The sequence below is a fragment of the Gymnoscopelus braueri genome (genome assembly GCF_963280865.1).
Source record: "Gymnoscopelus braueri genome assembly, chromosome: 9".
Taxonomy (NCBI): Eukaryota; Metazoa; Chordata; class Actinopteri; order Myctophiformes; family Myctophidae; genus Gymnoscopelus; species Gymnoscopelus braueri.
The window spans coordinates 16,971,067-16,988,138 of NC_137610.1; the positions used below are offsets into that span (position 1 = coordinate 16,971,067).

The 17,072-nt window shown below is 44.2% G+C and overlaps 1 protein-coding gene across 3 annotated transcripts in view; it reads left to right on the forward strand.

The window, feature by feature from the left end:
* Positions 1-17,072, forward strand: part of roraa (RAR-related orphan receptor A, paralog a) — a 236,531-nt gene that overhangs the window by 161,285 nt on the left and 58,174 nt on the right. The window contains exon 1 of one of the 3 annotated variants that reach the window (XM_080437778.1): positions 13,880-14,016. The exons of the other annotated variants lie outside the window; for them this stretch is intronic. Coding sequence (XP_080293904.1) covers positions 13,986-14,016 — 31 coding nt within the window. The 5' untranslated portion in view covers positions 13,880-13,985. Of the gene's footprint in view, positions 1-13,879; positions 14,017-17,072 lie in introns of those variants that run through there. 3 annotated transcript variants of the gene reach the window in all.

The following is a 17,072-nucleotide window of genomic DNA, read 5'->3' on the forward strand; positions in this document are numbered from 1 at the left end:
GTTTGGACCTGTTGAGGGAGGTGGTTAGGAGCAGAGGATCAGATGCACTGATTACACTGAGATTAGACGTCTCACCTCTAATCTACCATCAGCAGGCCCGGGCCTCTATCTCACAGCTCGGATAGCACAGAGCGCTAGCTCTGTGCACACGCACGCACGCACGCACGCACGCACGCACGCACGCACAGGTCGTCTAGCCAGGATGCTGTCTTCCTCTCACACGGAGATCTCCTGATTACCCAGGGTTAATCCTCTCTCTCTCTCTCTTTCTCTCTCTCTCTCTCTCTCTCTCTCTCTCTCTCTCTCTCTCTCTCTCTCTCTCTCTCGCTCTCACACACACATACACTCTCACTCTCAGCCTGTTGCAGATCTGGAATTGTACATTGTACAGAAGTCTATCGACTGTTCAGTCCACAATACGCAAGTCAAAAGCCTGGATAACCGCAGCAATGCTCTCGACATTGTACATGAGAGATTACACATCAAACAGGATGTGGCGTAGGATCGTGAGTGAAATGGATGCTGTAATTTGTTTTATTGTCAGTGGTGGCAGCAATAATGTTGACACAGATAACAGTTTGTCTGGGGGTAAGACAGGTCAGAGGGATGCAGCAGTATAGATGCAGCTGTGAGGAGCAGAATAGTCTTCTTTCCATCCTACATAAACTCTGTAGTCGAGAGTTTCAGTGTTTTTCGTCCCTCACTAGATTTATCTCCAATGTGGTGACGACAAGCAGCCGGCACTGATTGAGAATCATGGCCTTGGCCTAGACTCTTCATTTGCTTCGCAGTGCTGCGTGTTGAGTTCCTCTCCTCAGAGATCAGCGCAGCGATAGAGCCATTCTGCATCTAAGCGAATTATATGAATTTTTAAAATATTATAACACTGCCCCCCCCCCCAAAAAAAGTAAGAGCACGTATTTGATATTAAATCAGCTTGCTCCAAATTATAACGCCACAGTCATGTTCACTACAGTAGAATTGAACTAATAGTATTGTTAATATATTATTCTATTTACACTCGCTGTAGTCTGAAATGGATTTGAAAAATAGTGATGCCAGTATTATTATTTTGACTATGTTTAACATAGCGAGGTGATGGGTTTTTACCTGTGTAACGCATCTGCCTCGTGTCTTATTATGACATGTCTCGTCCCACTTGGCTTTCACAGCTGCAGCATGCTAATGTATTGGTTCTGCGAGTTTAGGTGTTTGCGGTTAATCAAACATGAGATTTATGGCCCTTAATAGTGCTGTACGGTGCCAATTTAGGAGAATAATACGTCCCAGTTGCTGTCTAATTTTGCTTGGCAACAGGCGCACTCCTGTGGAATGGCCCAGGGCAGCCGCGAGTCGTCTCTGCGTAGCACGGTGTTCCATGCTCACTGGCTGTTTGAAGGTGTTTCATCACACCGTTGCCTTGATTCAGCTCTGTGGGGATTTGTTAGTTGCACTCATGTGGGGAGTGCATCCAGTACATTGTTAAGCTCGGGCTCATAATGAAGATCAGCACGCCCTGAGTCCCTGAGCTACACAGAGGGGGAGAGATAGTCTTGTGAGACGCATAACGCAGACGCACACTGGAACGGGGCGAGCATGCACCACGATACAGCCCAACGCAGAGGAATCATCAGCACTGAGCCACGCTGCAGTGTATTATAATAGAATAAGCGACACAGTACTGTAGCTTATGTAGAATATTAAAACACTATTGTTAAATTAAAATCCTTCAATACTCCTTACTGCGTGTAATTATTTACAATCACTCAACAATCATTTAGTTATTTTGATGTTGATAGTTTTGTTTTATTGGGTTTTTTTTGTCTTGTAAGTTAGTTTTTTTTATGTAAGGTGGAATCAACAATGCAGGACCACAGCAAGTACCAACGCTTATTTTGGTTGTTCTGTTATTTGGTTCTCAGCATGGTACAGGATCTCTTCTGTCAAAACATTGAACACTCAAATTGACATTTTTCTCTCTCTTCACTATAGATGATGTTTCATCTTAGTGTATATTTATTTGTTCCATGAAAAAATATATTTTCGTCCTGGCCACTTTTTTTTTTTTTCTGAAATAGGTCAGTGTAATCACAACAGTGAGGGATGGACAGTCACTGTAAAAAGGAAATCAATAGAGCTATCTATTTGTCGTAAACCAGGCCAGCATGATTTTTCACAATTTTTCCTCTCCCACTGTACTCCCCCCCCCCCCCCCCCCCCCCCTTCCCCTGCTACACAATATGGCAGGTCCTCGTTTTTCAGTAAAAGCATTATGTCTGCCATTTTGTAAAATTGCAAATGGCCTTTGTGCATGTACGTTCTTTGCATAAGTTTCTCAGGGTAGGGAGGCTTCTTTTTATCATCTCCTGGGGGCCCAGTGTGTTTTAAAAGAGGGAGAGTGGTGTTGGGAACTGTAGGGGTGTGCGGTAGCTCTTTGTGGGGCTGGGGGTGGGTGGGGGGTTGTCTTTGTGGGCTCTTAATCTGGTTCCTCTCCGGTGCAGGCTCTTTCATAGCATCTGAGCTGGAGCGCGGAGAGAGGCCTCGTCAGCTTTCCCTCACCCTGTCCCTTTTGTGTCTCGCCCAAAACTGAAAGACCCTGTCTTGAAGTGTTGTCAGACCAGAAAACAACAGTAAGTGGCAAGTGACAAGGACACAATGCCTGGATGGAGCAGCCAAACTAGCAGCCCCATCTGCTGTTGGGCGATTTCTCTCTTTTCTGCCGTCTGCCCACAGCCTCAGGTGAGGGGGGGGTGGGGGATTGAGGGGCTGTGCTGATTTGGCGCGGCGTGCAAGGCAAAGCAGTTGGCACTGCCAGGAGGGCAGGGCCAGCCCATACACTCACCATGGCACAAGAGCCGGCAGACAGCCCTCACACGAGCGCAGGTTATCCGTCACTCGTCAGGTTTCCTGCACCTCATCACTTTCCCATGGTGCACCAAGCATCCAGCACAGGACACGCGTGTCAGCATGTAATGAAAGGTTTGATTCATGGAGGGCGACAGACGTGGAGGTCATGGAGCTTCTCCAGATATGATCCTGACTGATGCTGACAGGAAGCTTTAAGATGGGGGCCATAATTAAATGTCCTTGTGACATCGTCAAGTTTTCGAGATGCAGCCACCACACATGCAGGCACACACATGTGCACAAGCCTCCCCGCTCTGACGAGCATGTGTCGGTTGTCTGCTGTCCTCACTTCACCAGAGCAATTACAGTACTTTTTATGCTTAACTGTCAACATCCACTTAAAAAAGAAAGAAAGAAATCTCCCACCCTAACTATTGTCAGAGCTCAGATGTATCACATTATGGCCTTTGAAATTATAATAGCTATAAAAATGCAGATGCAATGATCTCACGTGTGAATAATGAGCCGTATAATTAGCATATATAATTTGATGCCTGAATTATTCAGATGGAATGTTGTTGAATAAACTATGCCACGAGTAAGTTGTTCACTGTAATAATATTATTTGAATAGGGATATGTCTTAAGCACAGAAAATGCTGGGGAAAAACAAGTTGGCTTTTGTGCTAACAAACCAAATTTTGATAGAAATTCAGTTGCATGAATTAGAGTCGAGTTTGAGGACATTTTAACATACAGCATAACATCACTGTTCAGTAAGTAGTCTACAGGAAAAGAAAACAGATATTCACAAAAGCTTTTGTTGATCTCGTACACTGACACATTCGCTGATCACATCGCACACTTTTGTTGAATCTGCTTTATTGGAGAAATTGTGTTTTTTTCCCCCCTGTTGCTATTAATTTGTGTTTCTGCATTCGTGCACCGTGTGAGAACAGAGGAACGTGGTTAACCCATTGTGATGTTAGCCGTTATCATTAAGATTCTACAGATAACAGCCATGCGGATTTTTACGCCTCAGCATTATAGGATCCCAGACATCAAAGGCAGGTTTTCATTCTACTGTCTGCAGCAGTGGAGGAAGAGGGGGGGAAATAGACAAGAGAGATGGAGAGTCAGGAAAATAAGGCTGATTTGGAAGATGAGGAGAGAGCAGGGGAGAGAGAGAGTGTGTGTACATGCTACCCGCCGTTGTGTCAGGCGACATGATGCTTTATAATGGCCCCTCCTGCATAGTTAGCTCCTTGCTAAATTGGTGTCCTCTCTGATTAAGTGGCAGGGTCCTTAATGATGCCGTGGCTGACTGCAGGTTGGTTCACTTTAAAGATCAAGTTCATTTCTCACCACGGTCATTAAAGTGCAGGTCTGCGTAATTCAAATGAATTCACTTATGCCCACCCACCCCAGCCCCACCTTCTCCCTATTCAACTTAAAACAACACTGCCTGGCTGTTTGTACTTTCAAATGGACTTCTTTTATATTTAATAAAATGCAGTGTAGCTATCAATTACATGTTGCTTTGTGCAGATATTATAATGCAATTATAAAACAGCTCTGTTACACAGATGTTACATTGAAGTTCCTTCTCATTCAGATTACTTCCTCTCTCAGCATGGTACCATTATGCTTTTGCCATCAGACTGAGCTGTTCTCTAGCGAGAGTATTGACTGTAGCTGAGAGGGAAATATGCTGTTCTCCAGTATTGTGCTGGATTACAGAATCAAGGTCGACTCACAAGACACAGAGCAGCATTATCCCTTAATCCTGTGTTTTGGTTTCAAATAGCCTTTTTTACACCTAATCTGTACAAGTAAAATGACAAACATGAATACAGAGGTAGGTGCTTAAACGTGCATTACCTGTAGTGTTGAGGTCAAAGGCTTATGCTGACTTATAGTGGCTCTGTATTGCATGGAAAAATACAGTTCGCTTCTCACACTGTTTTATTTGCGTCTGAATGAAAATACAAACGGCTAGTGGAGTCATGTGATGAAGATCCCACAGGTGCTTCCCGATGGACGAGTCTGGGAATTTCCCTCCAAACTCTGATTGATTCCACATATTTTTCATTGTTTCCCTTCACTTAGATTTCTTGAAAGACATCCTACAGATGATTGTGCTTCCTTTATAATTTAACCACGTTCAACCTGGCGGCCCTATTTTGCCTATATTTCATTATAGAAATGTCATTATACATTAAAATCTCCAAAATCCTGTGTACTTTTTATGCATTGTATGCCCGTATTTTTCTATAAATATTTAAATAAATAAATAAATGTTCACAAAGCGTCGCAATATGTTGTGAGCTTGTAGGTCGGCAATTTCTGCGCAACGCTTTTGCATGACACTTTTAGCGAGACACTGTCAGATATGCAAAAATATACAATAAGGCTTAAGTCACTTAAGTGGTTGATATAGCAAGTCTCAATGTATTCAGCCAATGGGGGGGAGAGGGGGGTGGTGTTTCACTGAGTCAACAGATGCAGTGTGAGTGCAAGGCAGTGTATCCCCGCCTCACGGTTTACTGTGCTGACCAGGCCGGTATGTGTGCGTCCGTCAGCCCAAACTGTGGCGGCATTTCCCCGCCTCACAGTTTACTGTGTTGACCAGGCCAGTTTGTGGGCGTCCGTCAGCCCCAGCTGTGGCAGAGCCGGAAGGAAACTTAAAGGTGCTGTGAAAGACTAAAAGTGGGCCAGCCGCTGCTGCCTCCTGTTGACCTACCTTGTTCCGAGGGTCCGGGTACAGACTGATGACAGGACTCCTCCTCAGTGGACCACATTACTAATGTGTGGGGGTGCGGGAGGAGCACAACCAGTGATGAATCACTCCCCTACACCCATGGCATCCTCATAAGTCAAGAGTAAAAGTGTTGAGAGTGTGCTCACTGCAAGAGCCACCGCCGTCCCGTCCACTACGGAGCAACTCTGGCTTATAGGCCCCGCGGAAGAGGGGTGGTGGCGTGGGGGGGGGGGGGGGGTGTTGGTATAGAGTGGTGCACATCGGGCATAGCCCGAAGATCTCCCTCAATCTTCAGGAAAAACACAAGTCCCTGTGGTGGGTCTCTTGTTTTTTTGTTTTTTTGTTTTTCTAAAGCGAACTTAAGAAAAGTAACTTTCATGCTTGAGCAGCGCTCCTTTTTCTTTTTTTCCTTTTTTCCTTTTTAATAAATGAGTGTAATCTACATGCCGTTGTTCTGGAATTGCCTCGGCGGGCCTGCTACATTACCTGAAGACACACGGAGAACATTAAGTATGTGTTAGTTTTAAGCTAAAAACATTTTCTTCTGAGGGTTTTTCTACACAGAGCCGTCAAGGGGAAAAACCCAGTGCCTCATTATTCATATTAACGTTTCAGTAGAGAGAATAAAGGTATAAAAAATTGCTTAGCGTTAATGGCCTGAGTGAGCTTCCAAGTCTTAGAATGTAATTTTTTGTTAAAACAAGTATATTTAAAATGTTGTGTACTGCTGTTTACTGCTCTGTTTTCTTCTCTCTTTTTTTTTTACTATAGCCTCAAGCCAGAAGGTTAACTATTTTAGTTTACACGCCTACCTCCCCCCGAGTTGATGTTGGGCTATATTGGTGATGTTGGGGGAGTGTGTAGGCTTGACGCTGGGTAATACATCACACACTCCGGGGGGTCTCCCTGGTATGCTCCTCAATAATGAAGTTCATTCGTTAACTTCTCCCTCAAAGGCCAAGTTCCCCTGCTGCCCTTTTCAACATCCATTGCAACTCTTACCAGAGTCACCCCACACTGAAGGAAAAAAAAAACACCACATCATCACGCTTTCCCCCTCGACAGGCTCGGTAGACGCCTTCGCAGCACATGAAGAATAAGCAGGCCCATTACCAATCCCTCATGCCTGGTTATGGCCATAATTATCACAGGGAAAATGACCTGCTCTGTTTGGTTTGCCATGGAGAGGCCTGCGCCTCTCTAATCACCTCCTCCTTCCCTCCTGTCACCCTCCACGCCATGGAGATAGAGCTGGTTTTTGGGGGGAGCCTTGCCAGTTCATTAGAATTCACAGGGTTCCGCCTCCCTGCCTAGCCAGGCTAAGCCTCTCACACAGGCTGCCATGCCTGCGATAATCTCCCCTTCTCCCTCTCTCTGCCTCTCTCTCTCTCGCCTCCTATCACTTTCCTCTCCATCCCCAAGGGCAGCCTCACACACAGAAAAAGAGATGTGGCGAAACTCATTCTGATTTCTATTGATCTATTGGAACATTATTTTGATCAGACACACATTAGATTTGCATCGGCGGCGATGCTCTCCCCTTATACCTCCTTATGAATTTTCTCGTGATAAATGAAATAAACAGATTTATTCCAAAATCATTGAAATAATAACCTTTTTAGAATTAAATACTGTGCCCAAATTCAAGAGTGTTCATTTAACTGTGCAAGTGTAAAAATGGACCTGCAAGGGTCCATTAGATGAACACTTTGTTTGACTGGGTAATGAGAAGCATAATGATGAGGTCTATCTTGATGAAATGAATAGCCACTTCTTTGAACGTTGTAAACACATTTGTCTCTGCAAAAATAAAAAATAAATGCCCAAAGACAAGGAACTTTTTCTAACGGAGCAGTGACAGCGACAGTAATAATAACTCGTACGAGCAACTGAAAAGTAGCTGGGGGGCGTTTTGGATGTTTTCAATTATAGTATTTGAGTGCTTTATCACATTGTTTACTGCCTGATGCGTCCATCTCTCTTCATATCTGGAAGGGGCCAATTAATTGAGCGCAGACATGGAGGAGGTAAGACCGCCCAAGACAAATGTGTTGTGCTGCCATCATGGCAACACAATGCTCTTATAAGGGATAATTGGACTAATCAAATTGATGACAGCGTGGATTTGAAAAAATGCTGGTGTTGTAGTTGTTACCTTTCAAACAAAGATCAAACAAGTGTTTACCGGTATGTACAAAACTAGAGTAGATGTTGTTCTATAAATAACATGTGGCATGACAACAGTGAGGGGTTGCGACCTTGTCAGACATATGCTTAGTGATTACACTGTAGTTGACAGGTGTACACTACAGCTACGTACAAATGGCTTATTATTTCCATCTCTTGGCTTTGCTGTTCCATAAATATTGTGTGTGTGTGTGTGTGTGTGTGTGTGTGTGTGTGTGTGCGCGTGTAAGTGTGCGTGTATGTGTGCGCGTATGTTCACTAGCGTCCATCTGTGTGTATTTGTGTGTGTGTGTGTGGCGCTGGCCTGGGGCTGTGCATATGGAGAGCAGTGCATAGTCACTAACAGAGAATCCTCGCTGATCAGCCTGTCACTGTACATCAGTCTGTCAGGGGCATCACGCTCACCTACTACTGTGCAGCCTCACCACACACAGAAAAATCCATTAACCGTAATGAGCTAACAGCATTTCCTGTAGCTACACATTATATGCTGTGAAACTCAGGCATGTCTGTTTGTTTTTCCAGCCTCCCCCTGCTCTTATTTAAACCTGTCTTTAAACGCAAACACTCCCCAATTCTATGGAAGTAACCTAATAGTGTCCTCTATTTCCACGGAAATAGATATTCCCTTTGTTGCCTGTGTGATTTATTGAAGTCTTCCCCATGTGTGGAAGCCCCCAGGAAATTGCCTGGAATGGACCTAAATTGGTTTATGATTGTCTGGTGTGGGCTGAGGTTGTTATGGTTCTGATATTATGCCCTCCACTCCTTGGCATCTATATTAAATTGATCTGTATTGTTTTCATGGGGTGTCTGTTGGACCTTGTTAATTCTACCTCCGCTCTGGGGCGGGTGATGCACTTCCATGTGGCACAACGTAAACCTCCCCCCCCCCCAAGTGCTGTTGGCTCTCTGTCTCGTGATGCGACGGGGGACACGAAGTGAGGAGGTCCCTCAATTAAAATCCTTCGAGGGTCAAAAATTCAAGGGAGCTCCGCAGGAAATGCCACAAACAGCGGCCGCGGTGTCTTGAGTCCGGAGCGGAGCCGTAAGAGTTAACGTGGATCAGCTGCTTGGTGAGCCACTGCGTGGGATGGCTACTGACAGACTGCTAATGAGGCCATTATCAGCTCCGGTCCTCTCCTGTCCTCCAGGGGCACCAGTGGATGCTCCGCGCCTCCTCTCAATTGAATTCCATTCCACAGGGCTTGTTTACAATAAAGACATTTGCTTGAATTAATCAGAGGAGTACAAGACACTTGACTGGGCTGGTATTTATGCAGGAACTGTTACTGTACAGCACTTTGTAGGTGTATAAGTGTGCTCAGGGCTGTGTAGCAAGGTATGCGTCTTCAGAAACCTCAGCCCTCGGATTCTGGTATTGTTTCGTGCTTAGAACTGGGAATTATGTAGCATGCTCAGACGGTAAGGAAGGATGATCTCAATCCACGCTGTCTTCAGTGATGGTATTGATTAACCTTCACCACATTCATACTCGCAGACGTTTGACCGTCCGTGGCTTTGTAGCTTAATCAATGCACTAATGAGTCAAGTATCAGCTGTGTATTGGCATACTGTCACAGGTAATGTGGATGTAGTCGAGGGGAAGTGCCATCAACTGCAAATGAAGTGGTCTGTATGGAAGCATCTGGCCTCAGAGAAAACCCAGGACAGCAGGAAGGCAAGGCATTTGTTGTGCAGTTAACCACTGAACAACTTAACCACAACATTTTCTAAATCATTTCAAAAACAGACAATCTACAAGCTCGCGCTGCAACATGTGTTGAGCTTGTAGATCTGCTACTTTTGAAAGATTTGTTTCAATTGTTCGATAATATAATTACATGCCCAAAATGTTTTATGCCAGGGTTCAAATGGAAAAAAATGCCTAGTATGAAGTTTTGTAAGCTGGTAAATCTTCCTTGTCTGTTAGTAGTTAGGTCTCAAAGGGGGTACTCTGGGGGCCATGTTCTGTTTTAATGTAACTCTTTAACTGCCAGAGTAATAGTGTAATAGTGGGACGCTGCTGCCAGCAAAAATTAGCGATTTGACTGACCTTTGAAAAATCATGGAATATTATCTGTGATCGCCGTCCTCACGGAGATCGCCTCATTACATGCATGGGGCTCTCGGATTTTTTGTATCCGGTCGCGGTAATCCGTTGCATAGCTGTGGCCAGTTGAATGTGCCTTGTTTTTGCCGTAAAGCAAGAGGAACGGAGATATAGCCATTTTCCCACAGGAAATAAACAGGAAGTAAATGAGCCGGCAGTGAAAGCATCATTCAGGTAGCGAACAGTGCCATCTAGTGGAAAACCACTGAAAACACAAATCTCGTCATTCTCGTCAGTGGCAAGCTGCACCTTGGCAGAATCTGACGAGAAATCTCGTCGGTGGCAGACAAAGAGTTAAGCAACAATGAGACAAAGTATGCCTCAGCAAATCCTCAGTTTTTACACTACTAGAGGTTCGGGCCTCACTTCTAGTTGCCTGGCCCGCACATCGCAGACAGAGACAGGAGAGATTACTTGTGTATAATTTTTGGAGTTTATTTAGAATAAGAGTTGTTTTATTGTGAAAGAGTTAACCGGAAGTGGTATTCAGTCTCACTCCGTCTGAGGTCACAACCTAAAAGATCGGCGGTACATGTTTTTTTTCTTGTGTAACAGAGAACGTTTTATTGTGAAAGAGTTAACCGGAAGTGGTAGTCAGTCTCACGCGGTCTGAGTCACAACCTAAACTGCATTCGCTGGGGCGGGGGTCCCGACACGGCACCAAATGCAGACATACAATCTTGGGCTGTAGGTGGCCGCCCTCTACTGGCTGAAATCAGCGTGGCGCAAAGCCACAGGACACGAGGGGTAAACAGAATTCAATAGGTAACGAAATGTGGTGTAACTGTCGTAGAAGGAAGGATGAACACCTGCCACGTAATCATCCCTAGCCAATCACAGATTGGAAGCTTGACTGAGCGACGCGGAAAGTAGATGACAAAGAAGGATAGAATGGTGAGCAAGAGAGGCAAAATATGGGCCAAATAACTAATACAAATGTATACTGAACAATTGAAAGTACACCATCCAAAGGCTCCGGGCATGATCGATTTTTAGGCCGAAATGTGTTGTAAATTGGAGACGTGGTCTGCCAGAACATAGCTAGAACGTAGCAGAGACAATGAATAACACAAAGACGGAAAAGATAAGACAGAAACGGAAACGATAATACCACTGCGGAAGTCGAACCACTAGCGGATTTTAAATATAGATGAGAGTTATGTGAGTTGAGTTATAAGAGTTATACTGAGGATTTTCTTGTGTTGTGCCAGTTCTCCAAAACTTATTTTTAAGTCAATAACTTTTTGAACGGCTCTTTGAAAAGCTCCCTGAGAAATTTAAACAACCCAGCGCATCTTGTATTTTCACCTTTGTGTTGCCTACGCACTTCAGTGTGATGTTTTACATTTATTACTTTATTGATAGAAGTGGGCATTTCCAAGAAGAATCCCCCTAACCTAAAAATATAAACAAAAGGTTCCCACACCATACAGAATACAGTCATGTCACAAGAGCAGTCAAAACTCACAACCCACAATTTTTTCGTTACACACACACGCGCACACACACACACACACACACACACACACACACACACACACACACACACACACACACACACACACACACACACACACACACACACACACACACACACACACACAGAGTATGGTCCCCTCCTCTCAGATGCCAACAGATAACCAGTTTGTAGACTAAACTCAAGGTATCTGAGCTGTATGCACGTGCGTGTGTGTGTGTGTGTGTGTGTGTGTGTGTGTGTGTGTGTGTGTGTGTGTGTGTGTGTGTGTGTGTGTGTGTGTGTGTGTGTGTGTGTGTGTGTGTGTGTGTGTTCCTTTTGTGTGCACTCTATGTGTACGTGCACCTATGTGGACAGATAGGGCACAGGCCCACAGACAAAACCATGCTGTTTCATAAACAAGAGCTTAGTGCACAGCAGTAGTCTGCCAAGGCATGGTTTGCTCGAGAACTGATACCAGGGCCGACCACAGACAATGGCAGTTAGACCCGGTCCTGTGTGGGCCCTGGGGCCTTACTCATCTAGTGAACATTTTGAGGGTCTTGTGGTGTGAATCCAGCACAGGGGTGAGGGGCGAGGAGGGGGGGGGGGGACAAGTGCTTCGTCTCTGACATCACAGCATGTCGAACATTCTCCCAGGGCCCTGGCTTTTCCTTATTTTGTAACCCGAGCACGCTTCATTTGATTCTATCAGCTGCCGAATGATATTTTGTTCATTAGACAGTGTGCGATGAGAGACCAGTGTTGACACAACGTGAGTTAATGTGTTTAGTGTCTCTAATGGATCATAGAGGTCCTAATGAAACACGGTCATTTGGTAGATTTATGGTGCCGGTGGCAGGGGCTTCATTTCCATACTACATGCATTTGTGAATGCCTTTATGTCATGAGCAAAACAAATTGAATAATCTGATGCAATCGAACTCCTTGAATGAAATTAGGGGGAAAATGAGAATGCCGGTCACAATTCCATTGTAGCAGTGACATTATTGCACATCTACAGTATAGCCTTACAGTATTTATTATGTATTATATATATATATATATATATATATATATATATATATATATATATATATATATATATATATATATATATATATATATATATAAGAACGCCATTGTAATGACTAAATAAAACAAATGTAGCCTAACACAAATCTGTCGGCTGAACAACTGGAAAAGCCTTCAAATGTGAAGGGTATTGATTCAGGCAAAATGGTTTATGTTCTTGAACTTGGTATTCGACTATATTAAAACATGTGTAAAAATGAATCCGCTGTATAAAATATTTTTGCATCTGTCTCAAGACGAGGCGATAGAAGCACTGGCGTATTTTTCTGTAAATTCCAAACGTAACATGGTTATTTGGCCAGGGCTGGATTTTTACTAAAAACCCAGAATATTGTATCAGAGGGAGCCAGCTGGTTAGGAGTCGGAACAGATTATCATATGAGAGAGGATGAGCGAGAGAGAAGAGGGGGGAGGGGGGGAGAGAGGGGGGTTGGGGGAGAAAGAGAGAGGGAAGTAGAAGCTGCATGGAGGCAGAGAGTGGAATGGGAAGCTAGGGGTGAGAGAGAGAGAGAGGGGGAGAGAGAGATGGGGGAGGTATAGGAACGATGGGAAGAAACTCATCCCCTGGCCGCTGTGGGGCGGAGGGGATCATCCCAACCCCTTTTTCGCCGCTATCTCTCTGTCCTCACCTGTCGGAGGAGGAGGTGCGAGCTGTAGGAGTGTAGGGGGGGGGGTGGGTATGCGGGTGCTGTGGAGGGGTCAGGAGAAGAGGCTGAGGCTCTAACTCGTCTTTAGACCATGTGGAGGGCCCACCGCTGCTACAAGACATCTGGCCTCACACTGATCACTCATATCTACAGACGGGAGGAGAGGAGGGGAGAGAGGGTGAGGGGAGGGGGCTTGCTACCTTTGCTCACCAAGCCACAGAAGTATTTCTCTCTCCTGCAGCCATCTCCCCCTCAGTTCACCCTCTATTCTCTTCGACCTTTATTCTCGCTTTCATTAAAAAAGAGGGAAAAAAGCCTCTACCCCCCTTTTTCTCTCTCATGACTATTCAACACCCTCCTCTCTCCAGCCTTTTGATCATCTTTTTTAAATTAATTTTCGTTTTACTTTTTTTTTGGGGGGGGGGATTTCTTTTCAATATCTCTAACATTGCATCGTTTTTTTGTGTGTGTAAGGGGGGGATATAGAGAGGGGAAAGGGGCATAACGGAGGCATGGAGAACCAATGTCTGCTAGACTTTTATCTAGAAGATAAGCAAAAAAGATAGAAGGAGGAAGACAGCTAGAGAGCGTTGTGCTGTGTCTAGCAAGCCCGGCAGACTGAGGCTGAGACTGCAATCAGTGGGAAAGGAGCCAGCATCCCTGCCTGAGCTCTCAGCGCCCCTACTGGCTGCACGCTGTGCCAATCAAAGGCTTGTGGGCGGGGAGCACTCAGACATGAACACTGATGTCACAGTCACATGGATTCTGGTGTGGTCATGCTCGGAGGCTGCGAGACAGAGCTGTGCTGGCCAGCTGCTGCTGAGACAGCAGTGGAGGGCTTTGCGCTGGTGATCGCGTTCTCTTATGGACTCGGAGCTTAATGATGTATTTTGTGATTTCAGCTATGAAAGGTAAGCGCCCGATATGCATGCTGATCCCTGCAACCCCTCTGCACCAGGCAGCCAGAGTAACAAGTAGGGAAACTACGAGTCCCAACTGTCTCTCTCTCTGGCTCTGGCTCTAGCTCTCTCTCTCTCTCTCTCTCTCTCTCTCTCTCTCTCTCTCTCTCTCTCTCTCTCTCTCTCTCTCTCTTTCTCTCTGTCTCTCTCTCTCTCTTTCTCTCTGTCTCTCTCATTTCAGTCGCGAGGCAAGAGTGTGACAGCAGAAGAGAGAGAGAGAGAGAGAAGGAAACAGATACAGCAGTCGCTGCCTCTGAATATGTGTATTGCATGTGAATTACGCTGTAATAGTATCTCTTTTCATGCACGTGTAACGTTTCTGTCTTTGAGCTAGAAAGCTTAATAGTATAAAACATCTCTGATGGTATGTTGGCTGTTTGAACTTGAAAACCTATTTTTGCAATCCTCTTGCCGTGTGTTTTCTATGTGATAGCAGTTATAATAAAAGCCTGAGTGAGTATTGTGCCATGCCCTGTAGCTTCTGAGAAGTTTTTTTTTGTTTGGGGGGGGGGCTAATATATAAGGTGGTAGAGAGGAGGGGGCATTGGGGAGGTCAGAGCTCCCTACCCCTAGTTCTTAATCCCCTTGTTCCAGTCCAGAGGACATGTCTGTTCAGAGAGGGTAGATATGCACGGCAGCACTAAACGTGGGTCGCAGACGGAGACAAGGCACTGGCGCGACTGCCAGGCTGGGGGATTCTTTGAGTTGATACCGTTGCATGTTATGCGCGTTTGTGTGTGTGTGTGTGTGTGTGTGGAGCATATATCTCGCCTTGTGTGTTGTGTTCCACTGACCCATTTTTGGGATAGTCGGGTTTACATGCGTGGCCATGACAGTGGGACTCGGTCCTCCCAGTCACTGTGATGTTGATCTAGCATGCTTAATCCCAGCTCTTCCACCCCCCTTCATGAAACAGGCACACATGCGCAAACACACACACACACACACACACACACACACACACACACACAGCAGTGTGCAGACACGTAGTGAAAGTGCAATCCAAATAAAACACACGCTCATGCATGCATGCTTGTACACACACACACACACACACACACACACACACACACACACACACACACACACACACACACATATTCAATCATGCACACACAAACATACACACACACACACACACACACACTCACACACTCACACACACACACACACACACACACAGCCATGGCTTTTTCACACACAAATACACATTCATTCTTCCATGTACACACACATGAAACGGCATATCCAAACATATGTGCTCATAACCACACATGATGCATTTGTGTGCAATAACCACGGTTTAGTGCAGCTGTCATTATGTGTTAAATGGTCAATGTGTGTCAATAATGGAAAATATGATTTGATATGTGCTGCTTGTCTGCCTTACCATCCACAGTCCCAGAGTCATTTGTGCTCATAATTTCATTTTGAGCATTTCAAGCCTAATTTATTTCTTTTATTTCTTTTTCATGCAAAAAAAATTAATACACAATTCAAAACACACTTTTACTGTTGATAAAAGAATAGTAGAAAAACAGAACACACATTTAAACGTATGAAATTCATAATGTAGTTCATACATATAATACAGTAGAAATATACAGGATACCTAACATCTTTATATAACCTTTATTTTGATTCAACAGAAATGATTATGCCCATTGTATGTAATATTTTATTCAGTAGTGTGGGTATTACTGTATAACACTGGTAGATCTTGGCCATGGATATAGACAGTGTAAGGTGTGTTATTGATCACAATGTGTGGTAATTCTGTTCATAATCATGTGTGAGAAGTGTGGGATGTATGTGTGAAATGTGTGTGTTGTATGTGTGAAATGGAATGAAAGTGGAGTCCTGTGGCTTATTTCTCAGTGAGACAATATAATGGAAGATAGCCTTTGACCTGCTGTCCTTTATTATGGGATTCAGAGAGAGAGCTTTTTATTATTTAGGAAATAACTGTCACTTGTTGACAGAATAAAATATATTTTGTCTTGTGGGGTAAATATGCAGAGACATCTTTAATGCATGTTTCACTACTATCACTTATAGTGAGTGTGATATTCATTTATTTTTTCTTATATCTCTTAATCTAATATCTTTTCAGGGTTCATGGTGTTCATGAGCAAAGTTAAAATATGCAATGAAAATTGTAAAAAGACAAAATAAATTGTATTATAGGAAATTAATTAGGCTGTTCAATGGACAAGAAAAAAGCACAATGACTTTGTGTCAGATCATGGCGGCTGTTTGTGATTTTTGATTATGGCTATAACTCTTTTCAGTTCCCCAATGCATAATTTGTGACCTTTTGTGTAAAACAATGTATAGTGTGACAGAAGTATCTTGTTACATACATAAGTGTGTGTGTGTGTGTGTGTGTGTGTGTGTGTGTGTGTGTGTGTGTGTGTGTGTGTGTGTGTGTGTGTGTGTGTGTGTGTGTGTGTGTGTGTGTGTGTGTGTGTGTGTGTGTGTGTGTGTGTGTGTGTGTGTGTGTGTGTGTGTCTCTCCTTCTATCTCTCTGGAACCCCCCTTCCTGTCCCCCTCATCCTAGCCTCTCTGCCACACCACTGCTTCTCAAGTACCTAATTACCTGTAATAGAAACGTCTCTCTCATTACCCCATGCAAATTAGCCAGCCTACTCAGCACAATTAAGATGAAATTTCCAATTACATAATTAAAGAAAGTCGTTTGATGTACAAATAGACAGAAAAGTAAAAAATAAATAAAAAGGTGTTTTTCATCTACAGTATTATTATTAACACCTTATCAAGAGTATTAGTACAGAGGAATATAGGAATATATTTTGCGTAATTGTCCAAAGACCTCCACCAGTGACGACATTGTGAAGGCAACACATGCAGTGAATGTGGGATTTACTGTAGCATGTGTGTGCTAGCTTTACGGTGTCTCTTCCTATCACACGGTAAAATCCTCAGTGTTCATTCCATTTTTAACTCAGAGAGCGTGCCAATGTAACCAAATCATTTGGTTACGTTTG